Source organism: Macaca nemestrina, chromosome 7 (assembly GCF_043159975.1).
Source record: "Macaca nemestrina isolate mMacNem1 chromosome 7, mMacNem.hap1, whole genome shotgun sequence".
NCBI classification, from domain to species: domain Eukaryota; kingdom Metazoa; phylum Chordata; class Mammalia; order Primates; family Cercopithecidae; genus Macaca; species Macaca nemestrina.
Window position 1 is genome coordinate 89,884,124 of NC_092131.1, and position 25,117 is coordinate 89,909,240.

The 25,117-nt window shown below is 43.2% G+C and overlaps 2 protein-coding genes across 2 annotated transcripts; both read left to right on the forward strand.

Moving 5' to 3' along the window:
* The first annotated feature begins 1,125 nt into the window (after window positions 1–1,125).
* Window positions 1,126–15,000, forward strand: LOC105499245 (small nuclear ribonucleoprotein polypeptide A'). The gene is made up of 9 exons (XM_011771756.2): window positions 1,126–1,278; window positions 3,645–3,792; window positions 4,773–4,851; window positions 9,205–9,251; window positions 9,523–9,625; window positions 10,230–10,309; window positions 10,722–10,797; window positions 11,470–11,563; window positions 14,726–15,000. The coding sequence occupies exons 1-9, from the start codon at window positions 1,197–1,199 to the stop codon at window positions 14,782–14,784; spliced, it is 768 nt and encodes a 255-aa protein (XP_011770058.1). The 5' UTR covers window positions 1,126–1,196; the 3' UTR covers window positions 14,785–15,000.
* A 3,668-nt stretch (window positions 15,001–18,668) lies between these two features.
* SELENOS (selenoprotein S) lies at window positions 18,669–24,888 on the forward strand. The gene is made up of 6 exons (XM_011771757.3): window positions 18,669–18,814; window positions 19,479–19,613; window positions 20,799–20,905; window positions 21,479–21,568; window positions 21,663–21,741; window positions 23,291–24,888. Exons 1-6 carry the CDS (start codon window positions 18,739–18,741, stop codon window positions 23,368–23,370), a joined length of 567 nt encoding a protein of 188 aa, XP_011770059.1. The 5' UTR covers window positions 18,669–18,738; the 3' UTR covers window positions 23,371–24,888.
* Window positions 24,889–25,117: the final 229 nt, after the last annotated feature.

Consider the following 25,117-nt stretch of genomic DNA (forward strand, 5'->3'; position numbering starts at 1 on the left):
TTATAGACTTAAAATGCAAACAAGGCTGAAGCTGGAAGCCATGAAAACCCTTACACACCGCTGGAGTGTGTATATTATTTCAGCCTCTTAGTATAACTGTTGGGCATTACTTATTGATGATAGATATCATACCCTATGTCCCAGCAATTCCACTCCAGGAAAAACTCATGCAAATGTGCATCAGATCCACGTACCAGAAAATTCATAGCAGCATTACTCAGAATAGCCCTAAACAGAAAACAACTTTGATGTCCATCAACAGCAGAATAAGTAATTTATGGTATAATATATACAATGGAACTCTCTTCAGCAGCGAAAGCAAACAAACCATCTCTGTAGGCAACCTGGATGGACTCCAGACATAATATAGACTCAAAGAAACTAGGCCAAAAAAAGCATACTGCATGATTCTATTTATATCAAAAGCAAGCAAAACGAATCTGTAGTGTTGAGTTCGCGGTTGCCTTTGGGAAAGAGGAAGGCTTTCAGAATAGTGGTTTTTTGGATCTCGGTGTCGGCTAAGCAGTTGTGTTCACTCTGGTCATTAATCACGCTGTAAATTCATCATATGCACACTTTTCTGTATATCATACTTCATATGAATATTCAGAAGTCTAAAGGCCACAAGCTTAACCGCAAACCCTACCATGCCCTAGGCCAGGTTGGACTTGCGGAGCTGTGGGGTTGTCCCGGCGACCTGCCCCAGGCGGGCCACCTAGCCCGGGATCTCACACTGTAACCCGGAGCCAAGGCCCAGGCCCAGGACGGGTACCTGAACTCCTGGACCCTTCACTGAACCCCACGGGTCCCCGCGCCGGCTGGTGGAGGGAGAGCAGTCACAGCTTCCCGTCCCACCTCAAGGTGCGCTAATGCATGAAAAAGTTCCCCTCGGATGTTTCCACATTCGCCTTAACTTTTAAACACCAACGTCTGGAATCATAGGTTCTCCAGACTCCAAACACACCCCAGGAAAGAACCCAGAACCAGACACAGCCCCTGCGCGCCCGGCAAGACTTCCGGCAAGAACGACCCCGAAGGCGTGGCTCTTCGATTGCTTCGGCCTGGCGGGCGAGCTGCGCGCGCACTCGGGGGCTGCGATTGGTGCTGCCTGGCGGTGGGGCGCGGGGCACGCTGGGACGTCTCGCTGGCGGGAGGCCACGGGCTTTCCACGGCGCGAGGAGACGGGAGGCAGCAGGATGGTCAAGCTGACGGCGGAGCTGATCGAGCAGGCGGCGCAGTACACCAACGCGGTGCGCGACCGGGAGCTGGACCTCCGAGGTGAGTCCGAGGGCGTGGGCGGCCAGCCCCCGGGCGGCACCGCGTCGCCTTATTATCCGCGCTCTGCCGCGTGCACCGAAGGCCGGAGCTTGGCCCGCGGGCCGGTTGTCTGAGCTCCGACCGGGCTGCGCAGGGAACGCGGGGCCTGATTCTTGCCGTTGTTGCCAAATGAGCATCCCGTTAGGCTCTTGGAGCCTTCTCTTACCGCCGTGCCTCTTGACAGGCACGAGTGACTTCATTACTTCCTGGTGCATACTCGTGGGGCTCTATTAGGCCTTGCTTGGCTGTTTCGCAGTTGGCTCTGTTTGAGGGCCCGGAAGAGCGGCTCGTTAATGGTTGTAACGCTAGTGCAGGGCGAGTGATTGGTTCTTAATACTTGCCGCCAGACGATATTTTGAGCGTAGATGGGATATGTGTTCGTTGTTCCTAATGTGAGGGAGGAAACCAAGTCCCCGAACAACAGCGATTGTTTCCCCCAGTATTTTCTACTTAGTACCTTTGTCTGGCGTTTCCCCTTTATGAAGACGTTTTAAAAATTGAACTGTGTGACCCAGGTTTGCACAGCCCTGTGCTGTGTGTAAGTTGTGGAAGCGCTCGCAATTATTCAGATTCCTGTACTATTTCAACCTTAGCAAGACTTGGTAAGATATTGGGAGGGCAGCTAGCTAGTTGGCATTTCAGGAGACGACTTTAAAAAGGATGTGAAGAGCAACTTCTCTGGGGATAAGACCATGCAGCCGTAGCCTGAGATTTGTTCCCACGGGGACCTATGGCTTTGGAGCAGCATCGCTGCGGGATCTGCTTAGATTTCTTGCTGACCTTTGGGAAATCCCGTTGTGTTGTGTTGTGTGTTGTGTTCTGCTTAGATTTCTTGCTGACCTTTGGGAAATCCCGTTGTGTTGTGTTGTGTTGTGTTGTGTTGTGTTGTGATGTGATGGAGTCTCGCTCTTTCACCCCAGCTGGCGTGCAGTGGTGTGGTCTCGCCTCACTGCAACCTCCACCTCCCCAGTTCAAGTGATTCCTGTGCCTCAAGCCTCCCGAGTTGTTGGGATTACAGGCGTGAGCCACCACGCCTGGCTGATTTTTGTATTTTTAGTAGAGACGGGGTTTCGCCATGTTAGTCAGGCTAGTCTCGAATTCCTGACCTCAGGTGATCCGCCTCCGCCGGCCTCCCAGAGTGCTGGGATTAAGACGTGAACCACTGCGCTCGGCCCCCAGTATTTTTATTTTGTTGAAATTAAGTTTGTTAGAGAAAGGTTCAGTTCAAGAGCAACTCACCACTTTTTTTTTTTTTTTTTTTTTTTTTTTTTGAGACGGAGTTTCGCTGTTGTTGCCCAGGCTAGAGTGCAATGGCGCGATGTCAGCTCACTGCAACCTCTGCCTCCCGGGTTCAAGCGATTCTCCTGCCTCAACCTCCCGAGTAGCTGGGATTACAGGCCTGCGCCATCACGCCCGGCTAATTTTGTATTTTTAGTAAAGACAGGGTTTCTCCATGTTGGTCAGGGTGGTCTCGAACTCCCGACCTCAGGTGATCCGTCCGCCGCGGTCTCCCAAAGTGCTGGGATTACAGGCTTGAGCCATTGCGCCCGGCCCAACTCACCACTTTTGATGATCCCTGCCATTTCTCTTTATGGAGTATGTGCAATATTGAGAATACGTATTTTGATGCAATACGTGTAGTATGGCTCTGAATTGTGCCCTTTAACTTTGGGTGAATTATTTTTTAGTAGACCTTGCTTCTTCAGAATATTTCTTTTCTTATAGTGCCTAACACAGTAATTATGCTCAAATTGGACAAATTAACATTTGAGTGTTCACAGGTTTATTACTCTATGTAAACCATTGAGTTCTTCAGCTCTAAATTGTAGCTGGGGGAGGGGAGGGAGAACTGTCATATCTTGAGGCTGTTCTGATGGGTTCTAAGAATCTGGCCCGTGGAGATGCAAGAGTGGAAAACTATCCACAATGTTTGAACGCTGTTTGGGCACTGAGACTAAGCAGCTCAAAGTGTAAATTCCTGTTGTGCGGATTCCGCTTAACTAGCCCAAATGACTTAGAACAGTGTGAGGCACCTTGTAAATGTTCTTATAAATGTTAGCTACCTATATCACCCATTATTATTGTTCTTGTCCTTGTTGTCATTAGATTGTAAGCTTCATGGCACTGGGCACTTGAGACTCGTTCAGCATTTTCTCTCTAGTATCTTGTACAGTGGCAAGGCATGTATGACATGGCATAGGTGCTAGGTAATGCTTCCTGAATAAATCAAAGCCTGGAATCAGATACTATGAAATACTGCTAATGTTTTAAGGGGCTGTTTAGTTATATTAATACCTCTTGTGTGTTTTTTTTCCTCCATTTTACAGGGTATAAAATTCCTGTCATTGAAAATCTAGGTGCTACATTAGACCAGTTTGATGCTATTGATTTTTCTGACAATGAGATCAGGAAACTGGATGGTTTTCCTTTGTTGAGAAGACTGAAAACATTGTTAGTGAACAACAACAGAATATGGTAAGTGCCTATAGGGGAAAGTAATTTTTTCCCCCTAGGGTAAATGTTGCAGTGTTCCCTGAAGAAGCTGTAGCACGTACTACCGGTTAAACCTACATGGTTTTTTTAATTTAATTTTTATATTTTTAAAAAATATTTTTTCCATAATGGAAGCCACATTCAATACATGTTTTTTCTTAAAATGAGAAATGAACTTCACTTTTCCTATAGAGATCCAGAGATTAACCTGGCTTTAGTCTAGTCTTGTGTCTGTTCAGAAATCATGTATTTTTATTTTCATGGTAAGTTTCTAATTAAGAGCATGTTGCTTTGTATACAGTTTGACTTCTAGAACAATTATCAAAGGGGTCATAGTAAAAGCATATATAAAGGTAACAATTATACTTTTGACTGAGAGTCTCTATTTTTTTTTTAACTGCAACTGATTTCTAGACTGTTACTTATTGAAATTGAGATCTTTTTTGACCCTGTCTTCATCAGCTCTGTGTAAACTTTATTGGAAAAAAAGCACTTGGTGTGTAGATAATGTCTTTAAAGGTACTGGATGGTGAGTGGGATTTCCTTCAGATAGAAATATATCTCATAGGTTAACCATTCCCCTATAGTATAGTTGTTGTGTCTTGTACTTGAGCTGTGAATGCAGAATTATTTGTATTTCTGCACTGCCTGCACAAAAAAATCATGAAGTGAGTTAAGTAGTTTGTGCCACCCAGAGGTTGCACCTTTTCTCAGGTTCCACTAGACAGTGTGACAGTAGAATTAGCCCCAGGCAGTGTCCCATAGGCAGGGGTTCTAAAATCCCACTTCTGTCGCTGATGCTGTGGCTTCAGAAAAGGGTTCTTTTTGCTTTGTTTCCTCTTTGTCAGGGTGTTGGAAAAAGGATCTGTAAGTGTCTCTCTGAGATCCTCTGAGCAAGGAGGTAATTAAAATTGTGAGCTTATTTAATTTTCACTTTTACTAAGACTCTCTTTTTATTTTAGCCGTATAGGTGAGGGACTTGATCAGGCTCTGCCCTGTCTGACAGAACTCATTCTCACCAATAATAGTCTCGTGGAACTGGTAAGTTGCACAGAAGGAAAATGTATTTGGTGGGTGGGATTAAAGGTACTATGTGCTTCCTACAGAAAATTTACAAAATCTAGAAAATCTCATAGAAAATGATCTCAGTATCCGCTTGTCTTTTTCTTAATTCAGGATCTGGGCCTTTTGGGTTCTGCAGCTGTATGTTGCAAATATTTTCCTACTCTTACTTGCACTTTGACTTAGGATGTCCTGTTAGAGAAGTTCCTAATTTAGGTGCAGTCCAATGTATCAATCTTTTTCTTTATTGTAGCCCTTTTGATGTTTAAGCTTCCCCTATTCCAGAGTTGTAAACTGCTATGTTGTTTTCTAGAATTGCAGTGTCCAATACAGTACCAGTAACTACAGGTGGCTACTTATAAATAAGATGTGGTAGAACTATAAAATACACACTGGATTTCAAAGACTTAAGTGCAAAAAAAAAAAAAAAGTAAACTATCTCAGTAATTTTATATCGATGTTGAAATGGTAATGTTTTGGTAATAGGTTAAATGGCATATTATTAAAATTAGTTTCACCTATTTATTTTAACATGGCTACTAGAAAATTTTAGATTACATATCTGATGTGCATTAAATCTTGTTGAACAGTTCTAGTATAAAAACCTGCCGGGCGCGGTGGCTCAAGCCTGTAATCCCAGCACTTTGGGAGGCCGAGGCAGGCGGATCACGAGGTCAGAAGATCGAGACCATCCTGGCTAACACGGTGAAACCCCGTCTCTACTAAAAAAAAAAAAAAAAATACAAAAAACTAGCCGGGCGAGGTGGCGGGCGCCTGTAGTCCCAGCTATTCGGGAGGCTGAGGCAGGAGAATGGCGGGAACCCGGGAGGCGGAGCTTGCAGTGAGCTGAGATCCGGCCACTGCACTCCAGCCTGGGCGACAGACCAAGACTCTGTCTCAAAAAAAAAAAAAAAAAAAAAAAAACCTTGTTTTACTCTTCACATTAGATGAACAGTCCACTTGGAATTGTTTCTATGCTTTTTAAATTTCTGCTCTGTGTATCCAATTTTTAACATAATTGAAATACTGTATATTGTTTTGTAACCTAAATTATTCACTTAAACACTGGATGCTTAAATTTATATTGTAGGCCAGGTGCCATAGCTCATGCCTGTAATCCAAGCACTTTGGGAGGCCAAGGTGGGAGGATCATTTGAGCCCAGGAGTTCTAGACCAGCCTGGGCAACGTAGTGAGACCTCGTCTCTCTCTATAAGTAATTAAAAAAAAAAAAAAAAAAGACCAGGCACAGTGGCTCATGCCTGTAATCCCAGCACTTTGGGAGGCCGAGGCAGGCGGATCACAAGGTGAGGAGTTCGAGACCAGCCTGGGCAATATGGTGAAACCCTGTCTCTACTAAAAATACAAAAATTAGCCGGGTGTGGTGGTGGGCACCTGTAATCCCGGCTTCTCAGGAGGCTGAGACAGGAGAACTGCTTGAACCCAGGGGGCAGAGGTTGCAGTGAGCCAAGATCATGCCACTGCACTCCAGCCTAGGCGAAGAGTGAGACTCCATCTCAAAAAAAAAAAAAAAAACCCAGATGTGGTAGCGGGCATCTGTGGTCCCAAGTATTTCAGAGGCTGAAGTGGGAGGATCACTTAAGCCCTAGCAGTCAGTGGAGGCTGCAGTGAGCCATGATCATGCCTCTGCACTCCAGTCTGGGCAATAGTGCGAGACCCCATTTCAAAAAAAAAATCGCATAACTTAATTTTGTGACCTAACCTTCCTCCCATATTTTCCTGATTGTTGGGAATGAACTGTGTTCCTTTCCTTGTGGACGAGGTCCATAACATCCTTCAGATTCTCAAGGAGATGCTTGACTACAAATGTAAGAAAGCACTGGTCCATGGCCATGTCCTTTCTAAAGTGTGTGAAATATTCAACCAGAAATACGTATTTATAGGCAATGTGTCTCATGATAGGTGTTGTTAGAGAAATTATAGTTGTATTTAAAGCTCTTTGCAAAAATGAAGACCATTGGGCTTATCAGTTACTGAGAGAGGTATGTTAGAATCTCACAGCATGGTAGTGGATTTGACTATCCCTGAAGTTCTGTCAATTTTAGTTTTGTATATTTTTGAAGTTGCCTTATTTGATACATGCAAATTTTGAATTACTCATATCTTTCTGGTGAACAGAACCTTTTTATTATGTTGTGACTCTCTGTCTCTATTAATGCTGTTTACTTTTGGGTTTCTTTTACCTGATATACTAAAACAATCTTTCTTTTGGTTAGTTATATGCATGATAAATCTTTTTCCATCCAAAATTTACTTTCGACTTTTCTGTACTTCTTGTCTTTTAGATTTATCTGTTGAAAACTGTATGGTTGGATTTTTTTTTTTTTTTTTTTTTTTTTTTTTTTTTTTTTTGAGACGGAGTGGCTGGAGCGCAGTGGTGAGATCTCGGCTTACTGCAACCTCTGCCTCCCGGGTTCAAGAGATTCTCCTGCTGCCTCAGCCTCCCAAGTAGCTGGGATTACAGGTGGGCACCATCACATCTGGCTAATTTTTGTATTTTTTTTTTTTTTTTTTTTAGTAGAGACAGAGTTTCACCATGTTGGTCAGGCTGGTCTTGAACTCCTGACCTTGTGATCCACCCACCTCGGCCTCCCAGAGTGCTGGGATTATAGGCGTGAGCCACCGCGCCTGGCTCTGATTAGAATTTTTTACAATCCAGTCTGAAAGCTCTTTTAAGTGAATTATTTATATTTAGTCTGTTTACATTTAATGTAATTACTGATGTGTTCCAGTTTGTCTTTTCTCTGTTCTGGGGCTTTCTGTTTGTACCATCCATTTTTCAATCCTTTTTCTCTCCTTTATTGTACATGCTCTCCTTCTGTCATTCCATTTTTGCTTCTAATGGTTTAGAAATTACTTACTCTCTTTCAGTCTTGAGTTAGCATCTTAGAAATTAAAACATACATATTTATAAAAGTTTAAAATTAAATGTTAAGATCACTATACTGTGACCTTCAACATTTAATTTTAAACTTTGACACCTTTATCCTCCTAAACAATACAGTACAGTGACCTTCAACATTTCAGCACCCTTCAGCTTGTTACATATTTATTCTTGAAACCCATCACTACATCACCATTATGTTTTACACTATGTATGTAACAAATGTTACCACTTTGTTCTTTATTCCTTTTTGGATCATCTTCAGTGGGGGTAAAACAGTATCAAGCTCTAGAGCTCCCTCTGGTGGTTTTTGTGACTTATTTGAAGATGCCAGCTTGCTTTTGAGAATTTCTGGCTCTGCTCTCCCTGTTTTTATCTGTATTTTTTTCTCATTGTGACTCTTGCACACACACACCCCTCCCCCGCCATCTACCCAATTTGCGTCTGTTCCAGAAGTTTCTCTTCAGGGCAGGGCCGTGTTGGGACATGATTTCTATTAAGAGTGAGGCCCACGGCCGGGCCTGGTGGTTCACACCTGTAATCCCAGCACTTTGGGAGGCCAAGGCGGGCAGATCACCAGGTCAGGAGATCGAGACCATCCTGGCTAACATGGTGAAATCCCCTTGTCAGACCTCTGAGCCCAAGCCAAGCCATTGCATCCCCTGTGACTTGCACATAGACACCCAGATGGCCTGAAGTAACTGAAGAATCAGTGCAAAAGAAGTGCAAATGCCCTGCCCCACCTTAACTGATGACATTCCACCACAAAAGAAGTGAAAATGGCGGGTCCTTGCCTTAAGCGATGACATTATCTTGTGAAATTCCTTTTCCTGCCTCATCCTGGCTCAAAAAGCTCCCCCACTGAGCACCTTGTGACCCCTACTCCTGCCCGCCAGAAACAACCCCCCTTTGACTGTAATTTTCCTTTACCTACCCAAACCCTATAAAACGGCCCCACCCTTATCTCCCTCCGATGACTGTCTTTTCAGACTCAGCCTGCCTGCACCCAGGTGATTAAAAAGCTTTATTGCTCACACAAAGCCTGTTTGGTGGTCTCTTCATGCATGACACCCGTCTCTACTAAAAATACAAAACAAAATTAGCCGGGCGTGGTGGCAGGCTCCTGTAGTCCCAGCTACTCAGGGGGCTGAGGCAGGAGAATGGTGTGAACCCGGGAGGCAGAGCTTGCAGTGAGCCGAGATTGTGCCACTGCACTCCAGCCTGGGCGATAGACCAAGACTCCGTCTCACAAAAAAGAAAAGAAAGAAATTATTTAAACATTTGTGATGTGCTGGTATTGGGCTTGGTGCTAGAGAGTAAAAGTTAAGTAAATAAATAAAAGACAACTTGCTTCAAAAGCACTCTCCCTTTCCAAATCTCAAAATAGCATGTAGTATTCGTGTTCTTACCTGTGGCCATTACTTTACAGGGTGATCTGGACCCTCTGGCATCTCTCAAATCACTGACTTACCTAAGGTATGGGAATTACATATTGTGACAAAATGAATGAAGTCCTTTAAAATAACATTACTTTTACCAGCCTTGACCTTAATGTAATCAGTTAATTAAAAGTGCCTTTTACAAAGAAATATTGAATATATTTCCTTAATGGTAAATTGTTACAATGTTGAAATGTGAAGAATTGTGAATGTTCCCTTGATTTATAGGTTCCTTAGACTATTCAAACAGACCTTTTGAGTGCTGTGCCATGAACAAGTTTGCCATTGTGTTACTTTTTTTCTTGTAGTATTCTAAGAAATCCGGTAACCAATAAGAAGCATTACAGATTGTATGTGATTTATAAAGTTCCGCAAGTCAGAGTACTGGATTTCCAGAAAGTGAAACTAAAAGTAAGTAGTAATCTGTTGCTTGTGAGTCATTATAGAGTTGTGTGTTTTTCTTTATATTTTTATTACTGATTATTAAAATTGTCTAAAGTAAATTTTACCATTAGTTTGTAATGAAAGTGGGGGGGAAATGTTACGTCAAATTTTTTTCTAATAGCAGAGTTTATGATAGAACTTTTAAGTTAAAGCTCTTTTATGTAATGCTGGCCATTCCAAAGTTTGCAAAATGTTGAGGCCACAGTGAACACTCTGGATTGTCTGCTTAGATACATTCCTAGTGGAGAACTTAATGTAACCCACTTTTGTGCAGCTCTGTTTGTTAGGAAGGTTTTTCCCTTTATTAGGAGTTCATTATTTTATTATTTATATAATTGCCTTCTTAGTTCCCTGGGATCCCCTCCTTGGAACTAGGAGAGTGAACATTCTTCAGGGAGCTTTACCAAAGAAAGAAGACTACTGTGTCTTCTCTTAATTTGAAATTGGCTTTTTGGTGTTTTCACCAGCCTGGAGTATTGTAGGAGAGTTCGCTTCCATGTCTTCTGAGGAATGCATCTAAATGCATGTGGTATTCCTATTTCCATTAACTCTGTGTGTGGTGTCGCTGTAGGAGCGTCAGGAAGCAGAGAAAATGTTCAAGGGCAAACGGGGTGCACAGCTTGCAAAGGATATTGCCAGGAGAAGCAAAACGTAAGACACGGATATCCAACTTAACTCTACTTCACCTTCAGAAACATGATCTGATCTGTCTGGCAGTTCGTCTCCTACAAAATTAACCAAAAACTCTGACATATTAATGTGGTATTAAATTTGAGTGCTTATAGTCCATGTACATCAATGGTCCATACATCACAAGAAATTTCTACCAGGTTAGCAGAGCAAATATTTCAGTAGTCAGTCTCAATGTGATACCATGTACATCCTATTTTCCATATAGAAAGATGAACTGGATGGTGTTTCTGAAGGAGAGAGTTCTTGTATCAGTTTGTTAACAAAGATAAGATACTACACTGGTTGAATTACTTTCAAAAGCTTTTGAAAGTAAAAGAGAAGCAACTTCTGTTGGTCTAGGTTTAACAGTTATGTTCTTCCCCCTCTTAAGTTTTAATCCAGGTGCTGGTTTGCCAACTGACAAAAAGAAAGGTGGGCCATCTCCAGGGGATGTAGAAGCAATCAAGGTAATCATGTGTTAGGCTTCTTGACTGGAACGAGCTAAGATGGGTTCAGAACACAAAGTTGGATAATAAACATGTTCTGAACATTGCAGATTTTTTTTTCCCACAGTTATTAGCATATAACAATATTTCTGTTTAAGGAAAAACTAGCATAAAGTTATTATTTGATCAGACTTAAAATTACACAAGCTGATTAATGTGGAGGCAGCTTTGTCTTTCTCATTTTCCAGGGTGCATTTATCACTTTGAACAGTTAGTTACCTTGGTATGCTGTCTCAGTGTTTGCCTTAATTTTTACTTTCAAAGATTTGCTGTCTGGCAAATCCTTTTGGCTGATCAGTAGGGACCCTAGTTTTATAATATTGCCTCCTTAAATTATTCAGTAACTTAATTCCAAATAGTTACTTCACTTAACTATGATTTTAGGACATGTGGAGTGATTATTTACTCTTTTATAAGAAGGCCTGCATCTCTTCACCAATTTTAGAAATTTGTGTTTTGGCTTCTAGTTTTATTTTTGTGGGCCAATAACATTCTTCCCCCAACACCGAAGTGTTTAATATTCCAAATGGAGAAGTTGCTGTGAATTTCTGTAGGTGATTGATACTTAGTTTTCTGGGTAGTTGATACTTGATTGAAGTTAATCATCCATCTCCATTGCCGTCTGTCCTCCAGAATGCTATAGCAAATGCTTCAACTCTGGCTGAAGTGGAGAGGCTGAAGGGGTTGCTGCAGTCTGGTCAGATCCCTGGCAGAGAACGCAGATCGGGTGAGCAAATGGTGTTCTTTGTATGTTCAAATTAATGTTACACTCAAAGTGTAACTCTCACAACCATTTAGATGCCATGACTCCAGAATGCTAGAATAGTGCCTCCTTACGTCAAATCTAATATATGAAATCTCTTTAAATGCTCTTTGAAGATAAAGTATTTGATGGGCTGGGCGCGGTGGCTCACCCCTGTAATCCCAACACTTTGGTAGGCTGAGGCAGGCAGATCACCTGAGGTCAGGAGTTCGAGACCAGCCTGACCAACATGGAGAAACCCCGTCTCTATTAAAAATACAAAATTAGCCGGGTGTGGTGGTGCATGCCTGTAATCCCAGCTACTCGGAAGGCTGAGGCAGGAGAATAGCTTGAACCCGGGAGTTGGAGGTTGGTGAGCCGAGATCACACCGTTGCACTCCAGCCTGAGCAACGAGCGAAACGCCATCCCAAAAAAAAAAAAAAAAGTAATTCATAAAGAAAGTTAAGTCATAGCACTGGGGAGGGTTTTATGTTAAAGTTGAAGCTAGCATTACTTCAGCAATGGAGTGAACTGAACACTAGAGATAGCCATGTGGACTTTCTCCTGTATATATTTGTGTGTGTGCATAATAGCTCAGTAGTTAGGAACACAGGCTCTAGAGCCAAGCAGTCCGAGGCCCAAATCTTAGCTTCACCAGCTCTGCCTTTGGACAGCTTTCTTCAAGTCTTTCCTCATCTTTAAATCTGAGACAATAATAGTACCAAACCTCAAAAGGTTGCCGAGAGGCTAAGAAACTGAAGTTAGCACACGGCTCAACATTAGCGAGTTTTTGATAAGTGGTAACTGTTCTAACATTTGAATGCCTACTTTATGCCAGGCAGCATGTGGGGCACTAGGGATATAAAATAAAAAAACACTGAAATACATCTTACAAGTTTTGATATGAATGTAACTGGGGACCTCTACTTAGAGCTGTCTTGGGGAAAGTTTCCTAGGGAAATAATGTTTCAGCTGGGAGTTAAAAATGAAAAATATTTTTTTTTTCTTTTTGAGACAGAGTTTCGCTCTTTTTGCCCAGGCTGGAGTGCAATGGCGTGATCTCGGCTCACTCTAACCTCCGCCTTCCAGATTCAAGCGATTCTCCTACCTCATCCTCCCAAGTAGCTGGGATTACAGGCGCCTACTACTGTGCCCGGCTAATTTTTTTTATTTTTAGTAGAGACAGGGTTTCACCATGTTGGCCAGGATGGTCTCGATCTCTTGACCCTGTGATCCGCCCGCCTCGGCCTCCCAAAGTGCTGGGATTACAGGCGTGAGCCACCATGCCTGGCCAAAAAGACATTTTTTAAGACCAGTAATTCTCTACTGTATGGTTTGTGGGCTTCTGGGAGTCTAAGGTGAAGACTGTTTTGTTGTTGTTGTTGTTGTTGTTTTGAGATGGAGTCTTGCTCTGTCGCCCAGGCTGTAGTGCAGTGGTGCGATCTCACCTTACTGCAGGAATGGGTTCACACAATTCTCCTGCCTCAGCCTCCCAAGTAGCTGGGACTACAGGCGCCTGCCACCACGCCCGGCTAATTTTTTGTATTCTTTTTTTTTAGTAGAGACAAGGTTTTACCATGTTAGCCAGGATGGTCTCGATCTCCTGACCTTATGATCCACCCACCTTGGCCTCACAAAGTGCTAGGATTACAGGCGTGAGCCACCATGCGTGGCCGAAGACTGTTTTTATCTAATAACACTAAGGTGTTATTTGCTTTTGTGTGAACATTTGCACCGATGGAGCAATAGTGGGTAGAACTGCTGGCACAGTAGGAGTCAAGGCAGCAGCCTAAATAATAGTTGTTATATTCTTCCCTATTCTGCACTCCCAATAGAGTGCATACCAGTTTCACTTAAGAGTGTCCTGGATGCAGCAGTAAAGATCATTAAATCTCACTCCTCGAGCACACGTCTCTTTGATATTCTGGGTGACAGAAAGGGGATGCACATGTCTGCATACTTGAGTTAGGTGGTTATCTCCATGCACTAGTGCAGTTGTTTCAGTTGAGAGGCAGCTACTTGTCTTCTCAAACATGATGAAGTGAGCCTGTCACTTCAAGGAAAACAATTGAAAATTCAAGATTTGAAGCAAAAATTAAAATTTAGAAAACTTGTGTCCACTGCCATAACCTTCCCAGTACCTCAAGACTTTTCTGGGGAACTCAATAGTAATGTTAATGCATGTGAATTAATGGGTGTGACATTTTTGATGTTGTGTAATTACATGGCTCAACGTTTGAAAGATCTGCAAAAGTCGGTGAACCACTGTTTTCCAAATGATACAAAATCATGTATGGGTAAAAGATTTGTTCAGAGTACAAGATAAACCAAGTAAGAGTATGAAAAGTTCATTGATAAGGTTTCAGACTTTTATACTGCCATCTAACCTTTAGGAAGCTACCATTTGTCAAGTTTTACCATGGTATCTAAAAAGAACATCCATCATTATCTGCATAGGCCATTAAAATCTTCCTCCCTTTTCTAACTATATGCCTGTGTGGCCAGATTTTCTGCATGCCCTCAATCAAAATACCATATTGCAATGGATGGAATGGTGAAACCAATACAAGAATTCAGCTGACTGATGTTAAGTGAGACATTATTGAGTAATTTTCCCAAACAATTGAAGGAGTTACAACTTTTTTTCCTCTGGAATACATTGACCAAAATATCTGCCATAAATTGTTGAACGAATGTAACATTTTTTGGTAATTGTTGCCATATTTCCATAATTTAGAGACAATAAAGTCATTGAACTGTTGCCAGTATTTGGCATGTAGTAGGTGCCCAAATGTTTTTGAGTATTTCTGGTTTTTTTGCCTATAGTAGTGCCATGAAAAGCACATGAGTATAGACTTTACCTTCACCAAAAATGAATTATCATCAACTACAATGGGAGGCAACAATTTTGAAACCTTTGTGACCGCTTTCCTTGAAATTGACCATCCCTTCCAGTACCTGCCAAAGACAGACTAGACTGTCCCTGGACGATAAGTTCCTCAAAGGCAGGGGCTGCTTTTGATCTTTCTGTACCTACTTCAGTGCCTAACAAACAGTGGCCACAGAACGAACACTCACATGCTAAGGGAATAGAGTCTCTAAAATTGATACTACTTTACTACTTTTGCTTGTGTGGTTTTCTTTAGGGCCCACTGATGATGGTGAAGAAGAGATGGAAGAAGACACAGTCACAAACGGGTCCTGAGCAGTGACGCAGATGTATAATAATAGACCCTTTTGGAACAAGTCTCTTGCTTTTCGAACATGGTATAATAGCCTTGTTTGTGTTAGCAAAGTGAAATCTATCAGCATTGTTGAAATGCTTAAGACTGCTGCTGATAATTTTGTAATATAAGTTTTGAAATCTAAATGTCAATTTTCTACAAATTATAAAAATAAACTCCACTCACTGTGCTGCCAAGTTGTGTGTCATCACGGTGCATTTGCAGTGAGGTCTAAGGACATGTTTAAATTGGAAACGCAGGATGGCAGCATTTTCTCAGTAGGTTTCCTGGGCTGGATTAGAGTCTAGCTTCTGCAGTGTCATGACACATGCCAGAAAGGCCACCTTTTCTACTCCCACATAGCCCTTCTGTTAATGCAGACTTACCTCTCGCTCCGGCTTCTGATATGACAACTGAAATGATTCAATTTTTGAAATTGGTGTGTCCCACCAAGCCTGGCTACGTTTTTTTGTCCCCCGCCCCCCCGGCTGGTCTCCAACTCTGGCTTCAGGTGATCCTCCCGCCTTGGCCTCCCAAAGTGCTGGGAGTACAGGCCTAAACCACCTACCCAGCCTCTAGTTTTATATATGTACATAGTTAACAACATAAAGGTCATATGGAGAGTCTACAAGAACATTTGTTGTTGAAAGGGGCGTAAGTTACTCATATTTGAAAAACACTACTGTTTGATTGCCATCTCTCTGATCTCCCTTAGCCATGATAGTCTTAATCCCATCTTGTTGCATATACTTTTGTGAAAACCTTGGCACTTCATCAGTTAGCTATTGCTGCAATAATGCTGTATAACAATCCACCACAAAACTCAGGGGTTTTAATCAGCAACACTATTCTATAGTTGACTCTGCTTATCACTGTAGGTCTGGATTAACTGGGGTGGCTTGGTTTCTTTACAGGTCTCGATGAGCCAGCTCACCCGGCAAAGGCACAAGAAGTAAACACTAGGAGCTTCTTAAGGCCTATGTATACTCAAAACTGACACACTTATTTCTGCCCACTTACTATTAACCAAAGCAAGCCACCTCGCCAAGTACAGAGTCAAAGGATGATGGGGAAATACACTCCTTTCACCTTGCCATAGCAAAGATATGGCTGTGAGAAGGAATGAGAAATTAGGGCCAATCATTTAGCCTACAACAGTCAGTGACAGGTGACAGTCCTGGTTACTGTCCACCTTTGTCCTCTTTCTGCAAATAATACCTGAGCAATTACATTGAGCAAAGTGTTTGTTGAAATACCTTTCTTGTTCTAGACAAGCCAAGCCAGGTAAGGTTATAACACCTGATCACCTGATTAAAGGGATAAAGGTAACAAATGCCTGGCTAGGATGAGTAACTTCTATCAATAGGACCATAAGATCAATGTGCTAGGAACTGAAACAAAAGCCCATCATCCATGCATTCAAATAATTTAATATCTATTAGATTTTAGTGGAATATATGCATTATATGTACATACATATACAACACTAGTTCACAATAGTTTACAAGGATACTTTGGTTTTCTATATGCTTAGAATGCATTATTTTCATGAGGTAATACTGGTTTCTGTTTTATGTTGCAAAGTCCTGAGTGAAAAGGATTGTTGCCTTTTTCAAATGATAGAACCTAAAATGTTACAGTTTATTCCATCTTTGTGATTACAGACATTACAGGATAGGGTAGCTAAACAAGGCAAATAAAGCAAACATTCCCTTAATTTAACCAGATGCAACATTTTGGCATTTTTATACTGTGCGTGTTGACTTAATTCATTGACATGGATTGAAAGCCGGCAACAACAAATCTTTGCAATTTAGGATCTTCTTCCATAACTAAGTTTTGTGGGGTTGTTGTTTTTTCACCCTGGCTGGAGTGCAGTGGTGCAATCTCAGCTTACTGCAACCTCCACTTCCTAGGTTCAAGCGATTCTCCTCCCTCAGCCTCCCTAGTAGCTGAGATTACAGGCGCCCGCCACCACACCTGGCTAATTTTTATATTTTTAGTAGAGGCAGGGTTTTGCCACGTTAGCCAGACTGGTCTTGAACTCCTGACCTCAGGTGATCCACGCACCTCGGCCTCCCAAAGTACTGGGATTACAGGCATGAGCCACTGTGCCTGGCCAAATTTTTTTGTAGAGATGGGATCTTGCTGTGTTGCCCAGGCTGGTCTTGAACTCCTGGCCTCAAGGGATCCTCCCGCCTGAGCCTCCTGAAGTGCAATAGGATTATAGGCAAAAGCCACCATTCCTGGCCCACTGCAACATTCTTGAAGCTCTCAAGTCTTCATCTGACACCTTGTTAAGTGGGGAACTCTGTTAAACCATCCTGTTAAGTTACTATATAAAAAAACTGCTCCCAAGCATTGATTGAAACTGTTTTGCTAGAGCTTCCTGAGAGAAAAGTGAAGCCTAACCGTTTTTTTCCATGAACTATGACCCCAGTACAGTGTACCTAATGTCCTTCACAGCCTAACAAAAGAGGTCAGGCAACCCTGCTCATCCTGTCTAGTTTATCAGTATTTAGATGTAAGGTGGATTTAAAGCTAATCTGGGACCGAGAATTGCAGCTGTAATTCCAAGAAGTCATTGAATTTAGCACATAAATGTTTCCTGCAAGATGCCAGAGCAAGTGAGAAACCACTCTGTAGCAAAGCAAAGAGTGATGGTGGTTCATCATCTTTTACAACTGAAAGGCAAACATGAAGAAGGAAATTATATTCTCTCCCCTAAAATTCCTCATTAAATTGATAAGCTATCTTTACAGCCTTTATGGATGACATCCAGAGTCCTCGGTTTGTTCATTTGAGGAGTCCATTTTCAAGGTGGCCAAAAGGGGAAAAAGGGCTTTCAGGTTTCTCTTTGCTATGGCTCATGAATGCCAGGTCTCCTTTATTGCTTTCTGAACACACTGCTGGGAAACCTTGATGAGGTCAGTGCTCAAATCCCTGCAGCCGTCCCCCTGGGGGAACTTCTTGGCAAACCTGCGTTGAAGAAACACTGATTGCATTCACGCTTCATGTCGGGGTTTGCCTTCCCCACACTGCTCCTGGCGACGGTGGTGAGGCAGCACTCGGATGTTGTCACCTGTTCATTATTTTTTCAGTTCTATTCCCAATTCCTAACCCTTCTTTTGAGACACAACTAGGTATGTGCACTTCAAATGCTCCAGAAAAACCCAAGGTCAAATTTCAAATAGGATGGTTATGGTCACCATAAAGGTGGTGACGTTTGAGTGGTGGAAGAGGGTGCAGGACGACACTGCAGGCAGAGGAACACAGCCAGGACACTATTAGGAGTAACTCTGATCGTGGCTTGTGATGATACAGTATAATTCAACGCAGGTTAGAGCCGTTACTATGATCGTTCTTTCCTAAGAAGTTTTGATTTTGGAGAAAAGAACCTTGAGGATCGGTGGGGGCTTTCTTGGCCTGAAAGGTATCACTGGCAGCAGAAGCAGGAGGCTGCCCACGTTTCGTGTTTTCACTTGGGGTGGACGTTGGCTGCAACCCTCAAACGCTGGGAGTCGTCAACCTACTGAGCCCTGTTGTCCAATGTGCCCTGGGCAAGGATGTGGGTGCAAATCCTGCCTCCGGGCGACCACCGGCCTCCTTGGCTTCAGTGTCCAATTAGAAAAAAAAAGAAAGTAGAAAGTCGGTAAGAAATCCGTGAAAGAGGTCTGTCCTCCACCCCGACTCAAGCCAGGAGACATCACAGAACGTACCCGCACGCGACGTCCGGGCCCCAGCAAGTGTAGCCGGGATTTTTCCCCCGCCACGCCCCTCGGCCACGCCCCCTGCGTTTGGCCCAGCGTCGGGGCGGGGCCGGCCTGCGATTGGCCGGGACCACGACCGCGTCCGGGCGCGCCACGTGTGCGTGGGAGCGCACCGGAAGCGTCCGGCTGGAGGCGCGGCGGCCGGCCTGGGCGGCGGTGGCCGTCATGGAGCGGGAAGAGGATTCCTTGTCCGCGCGGCCGGCCCTGGAGACCGAGGGACTGCGCTTCCTGCACGTCACGGGTGAGTCGTTGCGGGGCAGCAGGGGCACGCCGCCACCATGATCGGTGGGTCGTCCTTCGCTGCTCGGGGCGCCGGAGCCTGGGAGGCCTGGGAACGGACGGGCGTTGGCGCTTACGCGGACTCTGGGCAGCAGGCCCGGACCTTGCGCGGAGTCTTCTCGGGAGCCTCACTTAACTAGGCGGCTCGGCTGGCCATTGTTTGCGCAAGTCTTTTTTTGCGAACCAAGCCCTTACTGTTGTAGTTACTGGGGTCACTCGGCCCTTGGCGTTTGCCTCTGGGACCTGTCCCACACAGCCCCCTACACACTCCTAACCCCGCGCTGTCACCCCTTTATATGTGGTTCCCTAGGTCTGAAAGGCCTTTGCCTTCCTGATTCAGATTAGTTGCTCTTCATTCTTCAAAACCCAGTTGCTGTGCCCTGCACACTCTAACTGCCCCCGATTCCCCAGATGGTTGAGAAGTCTCACTTCTCAGTGATCCCTGAAGTGTGGCACTTCTTGTTCATATTTTAACGATCTATTTAGGAGGCTTTGTCCTCAGCCTAGACCATGAAGGCTTTGAGGTCAGGAGTTAGACTGACTTTGCGTTCGTTGAGTCTTATGGAAAGGTCAACTAGTAGTGTCATTTTTAGTTTTTTTGAAAACTTTTTTTTTTTTCTTTTCAGTGGGCTCTTTGCTGGCCAGCTATGGCTGGTACATCGTCTTCAGCTGCATCCTTCTCTACGTGGTCTTTCAGAAGCTTTCCGCCCGGCTGAGAGCCTTGAGGCAGAGGCAGCTGGAGCGAGCTGCGGCTTCTGTGGGTTAGTGCCTGATAACCGAAATGAAAGCGGTGGTTTTACACCTACTTCTTTATATTAAGATTTAGTCTCTTGTTAAAAGTAAGACGGACCACATAGCAAGACCCTGTCTCTATTTAAAAAAAAAAAAATAGCCAAGAGTGGCAGCACACACCTGTAGTCCCAGTGCTTAGGAGGCTGAGGCGGGAGAATAACTTAAGTCTAGGAAGTCAAAGCTGCAGTGGGCTATGATCAGGCCACACAACACTCCAGCCTGGGCAATTGACTGAGACCTTGTTTTGTTTTGTTTTGTTTTCTTTAAAAAAAAGGAAGTATATGGTTCTTGGTTGGGCGCGGTGGCTCACGCCTGTAATCCCAGCACTTTGGGAGGCCAAGGCAGGCAGATGACTTGAGGTCAGGGTTCAAGACCAGCCTGGCCAACATGGTGAAACCCCGTCTCTACTAAAAATACAAATATTAGTGGGGCATGGTGGCAGTCGCCTGTAATCCCAGCTATAAGGGAGGCTGAGGCAGGAGAAATCGCTGGAACCCGGGAGGTGGAGGTTGCAGTGAGCTGAGATTGTGCCACTGCACTCCAGCCTGGGCTACAGAGTGAGACTTTGTCTTTTCTTTCTTTTCTTTTCTTTTTTTTTTTTTCTCTGAGATGGAGTCTAGCTCTGTCGCAAAGAGCGAGACTATGAGTAGACATTATGAGTAGAAATTAGTTCATTTCTACTCATAATGCTATTTGGAAGGATTTTTGTTTTCTGTAGAAACAAATACTTAAGAATCTTACTTCTGGGCTAATTAAGGGATGGATAATGATTTAGAAAACTTTGTATTTCCTTGGTAGTCTTCCAGGATTCCAGTCAACCTAGAGACTGTGGGTGTCACTGAGGTATCCAAGATGTGCTCTGGCTACCATCCCAGGCTTTATGAATCGGAATTGCTCAGGAGAACTCAGAAATTGGCATTTCTAACAGGTTGCTAGTGATGTAGATATTTGAGGCTAAAATCCATGGCTCGGCAACAGACCCCTGCCCCCTGAAGCAGTAAAATATATGCAGAGGGGTTAGGAGTACTCATGTAAAAACATGTTTCATTGTCTGATGTCCATACCTCTTTATACTTTTAATAATATGGACACTCAAAAGTTTCTATTTTATATTGTACAGAGTGCTTTGTCTCCATTTTTTTCTGACATTTTAGAACCTGATGTTGTTGTTAAACGACAAGAAGCTTTAGCAGCTGCTCGATTGAAAATGCAAGAAGAACTAAATGCGCAAGTTGAAAAGCATAAGGAAAAACTGAAACAGGTATGAACTGGCTTCAGTTTGAATGTGTACATAGAAGTTGTCTGAGGCTTAGTGGATAATGATGCCTGTGTGTGTGTTGTCTATAAGCTTCCAGGACCAGGTCCTATCCCATTAGATTCAGTAAGCATTTTAGTTCCTGTGATGTAAGTGTTGGTGATATCAAGAAGTATACACTATTGTTAGGGAACACTAGATGTGTGAATATATTACAATGAAAGGTCCAGAGCACAAAAGGAGGGACAGACTGGAGCAGGGTGCATGTGAGTGTGTGCGTGCATGTGCCTGTGTCTCCCACATTACCAAAAATGTACTGATAGGAATGAGTTTCAGAAGAATGGAGTCAGTAATTTTTTTCGTGAAACATTTTGCTTTCTTTAATAGTGTACAAAAACCAAAGCTTCTCTATGTGAGTTAAACTCATACCACCAGATCACAACAATTTTATTAACTAAAGAAAACGAGGGTGAAGTTTGTTCTGAAAAACGTTTAAATTAAGAATTATCAGAGTTAGTGTTGTCTTTGACAGAGATGGCAGCTTCTGAACTCTTTCTGTACAATGTGATTGTTTCTCAGCTTGAAGAAGAAAAAAGGAGACAGAAGATTGAAATGTGGGACAGCATGCAAGAAGGAAAAAGTTACAAAGGAAATGCAAAGAAGCCTCAGGTGACTGGAGACCTCGGCCAGCTGGCATGCAGTAGATAAAGATTGCCAAGTAGAATGTTTTAATTGCTTCTTACATCTGTGTGTGTTCAAACAGGAGGAAGACAGTCCTGGGCCTTCCACTTCATCTGTCGTCGTGAAACGGAAATCGGACAGAAAGCCATTGCGGGGAGGTGGTAAGCACCACTGATGTCAAATGTTAACAAATTTCCAGCACTTACAGGATATAGTTAACCTTGTAGAAACAAGATTATTTGCTTCTTTGTCCGTAAGTTAAGACTAATTCCTTAGGATTGTGAAGATTCAATAAAGGAAACAGATGCAAACCACCTCCTAGGTCCTCACTAAATACTTGGAAGGATTGTGCTTACAGTATTCTCACTTGATCCTTCTGCAGCCCCGTAGTGGGAGAGCTAAGTAGGGTGAGGAATTGTCTGCCAATCTTCAGATGAGTGTCAAGGAGCTGGAACACAGTGGTTTTGGTCTTTCTAGACGGGACCACCTTGTTTCTTGCAAATAACAAGGAGTAGCAGATGCTCATCCAAAGCTTTTTCCTGTGTGCAACACTGCCTTGGGGACTCTGTCTTCATCCCATCCCTGAGAATTTCAAATTTGGGAATTTGGGACTCCCAAATGAAAATAAGCAATCCTTTGTGATTCTGGCTAAGAGTTGCAAGTTACTGCTGTGTAAGGAGAGAACAAAGACACTAGAACACTGTAGGAACCAAGGCGGAAGACTTTGTATCCTCCATAGGAGGAAAGGGGCACAGCAGAGGCCTGGAGGCCTGATGGCGTCTTTGAGGACTGAGGAAAGACTGGGACATGGGCTCCAAGGCAGCAGGGCTACAAAATTGGCTGACCTTAAACGCTGAGCTGTAATCTCCTTTGTGTCAGAAGACTAAACCTGGCTTGCTGTAGAGAAGGTGATGCATCTGGAAAGAAAATGCTATTTTTAAATGGTCCTGCTGGAAACTTATTTTTAGACACAGAGAGGTGATATTTAGGAGAGGAATGGAAATTATAGAAGATGGAATGCGTGGCCTGCTTACATGCATGGCCTCTTTCAGCGTCCCCAGCATTTCTGAGCTGTGGCTTTGACTAGCTTGGCTTTACAAATAAGGAAACTGAGGCACCGGATTTAATTGCCCAAATATTCCACTGCAAGTAAGGAGTAACGCCAACATTTTAAGTTCTGGCTGGCCCTAGAACCTGAACACTCAACCAGGTTACCAGTTGTCCATTGACTTTGGGAAACTCGCAAGGGAGGGGGGTGGTGGGGGTTAGGGAAGGATACAGATGACCCTGTTCTGACTGGTAGAAGTGATAAGTTTGATTCTGTTTTGATTTTTTTTAATCCGTTTTCTGTAGCTTGAGCGGCCCTTATTTGAATGTGTGAGTTTCAATAAGCACTGTTATAGGAGGATTCACATACTTAAATCAGGCCATCTTGAGAGAGTTTTTGGTGACTCTTTTGCATGTGTTTTGGAGTTGAGACAAAGCAGCTGAATGACTTTTCCCCACCAGAAAATCAATTCAAATGGCAATCACAATATAAAGGTTTGTTTTTTTTTCATATAGCAGCTAAAAGGTTTTTTTAAATGTCCCTTAGAATCCATATCTTTGCAATGCTTTGCATGTCACTCTCATAATTTTATTTTGGATATAGAATGTCCCCAGATTTTCAGATTTTATCAATACTGTTGTGCTTCTTTTCTGTCATCCTAGGTTATAACCCTTTGTCTGGTGAAGGAGGTGGAAGCTGCTCCTGGAGACCTGGACGCAGAGGCCCATCATCTGGCGGATGAAGCTAAAAATCTTGTTAGTGTCGCTTTTGACATTAGCAAGATGAATCCTTAACCCTCGATTCAATTGCCTTACGCACGCTTTTCACAGTGACTAGCCAAGGGGAGGTGGGGTTGATTTCTGTTCCTAACTACACCTGCATATGTCAGGGCTCCAGTCAGCAAAAGGTATAGATGTTGCCTCTAGGCATTAGGTCATTAGTCACATTCCACTTGGAGACAGTGATTGCATTCATTGATTTCATGGTTAATTGCTAGTTGGTAGGTAAAGGCCTCTAGATGATGAGCAGTCTTGATAAAAGAGGCCTAGTAATGTTCTTTTGAAATTAGAAATCCTTGCTGCTAGGACAGTCTCTGTGACAGGTTGCGTTGAATGATGTCTTCCTTATCAATGGTGAGCCCACCAGTGAGGATTACTGATGTGGACAGTTGATGGGGTTTGTTTCTGTATATTTATTTTTATGTACAGAACTTTGTAAAAACAAAACTATTTAAAAAACGAGAATAACATTTTTAGCATCTTTATTCAAGGAGATTTATGGACTTGAATTTGTCTATCAAACATTAAATAGCTTTTTATTACTCACAACCTCCAACTATTACTTATTTCTCTATTTATTATTGCTTACCCAAAATAAGTCTGGCAAGTGGCAGACAGCTGCGGTGATTTTGAAAGTTGACAGACTCCTTGGGGTTCATCCACAAAATCGGGTGCTTGGAGTCTAGTTGCTGAATTACTGGGATAAAGAAACATCATGCCTCGAGGTTCCTCATAGGCTGACCGCGTTTCTACACGTGCCCTCAGTTCTTCCCTTATGCCATGACTCATCTTTTATGCTCTTGTCCAGAGGCACTATCAGCAGTTTTGGATAAACAGCCAAATAGTAAATATTTCAGACTTTACAGGCGACATACTATCTCTGTCACGTAGTCTTAGGTTTTTATATTTTTAAAGGATTGTTTTTTAAAAAGATTCTCTGTTCCTGGGCTGGGTTTGGGCTGCATGCTGTAGTGTGTGGACCCCATCTAGATCATCAGAAGGAAAAACATTCACCTTCAGAATAGGAGTAATTCGCTACAAAAGCACTCTAGAATGGTCTCATACATAAATTAGTCAACATTTGTTATCTCCTGCAGGTAGAATATTCTGTGGTTGCTTCTTGACAGAGGGAAATACAGTCTGGCCGTACGAGACTTAAAATCTCTTGAGGAGCGCTCTGGAGAATGGCTGAAGGAGAGAAAACAGGAGCCTTGAGCAGTGTAATTACAAACAAATAGGTTGGCATAGTCAAGACTAAGTCTGTGAGTCTAGAGAGACTTGAGTTTTATTTTGCCTGTGGAGGAAATTGGGGGTTTCAGGTCACAGAGAGGGTCAGTGGAAACAAGGGTGGACCTTGTGAGAGGTGTGGGGAAGTCCTGGGACCCTCACTCCCCTTCCAGTGTGTAACTGGATTGGCTCCCACCAGCACAGAAGATTTATGATGTGGGAAATGGTATACCTGGATTAAAATATTTCATCCAGATTTGTTTACATCTAGAGAGAACCCCTTGTAGGATATAAGGGAACTTTTTAACATTCTTCCTTGAGCATACTTTCTGTAACTGAAAATGTATGTGAAGTGGCTGTCAACTACACATTTCATAAGTAGAGGGGCTCTGGGTCAGGGTTTCCTATGCAGCAGAGCAGCCCCCTTGCTGCCGTCCATCAAGAGCCCTCAACACAAGAGTTATAAATAGAAATAAACTATGA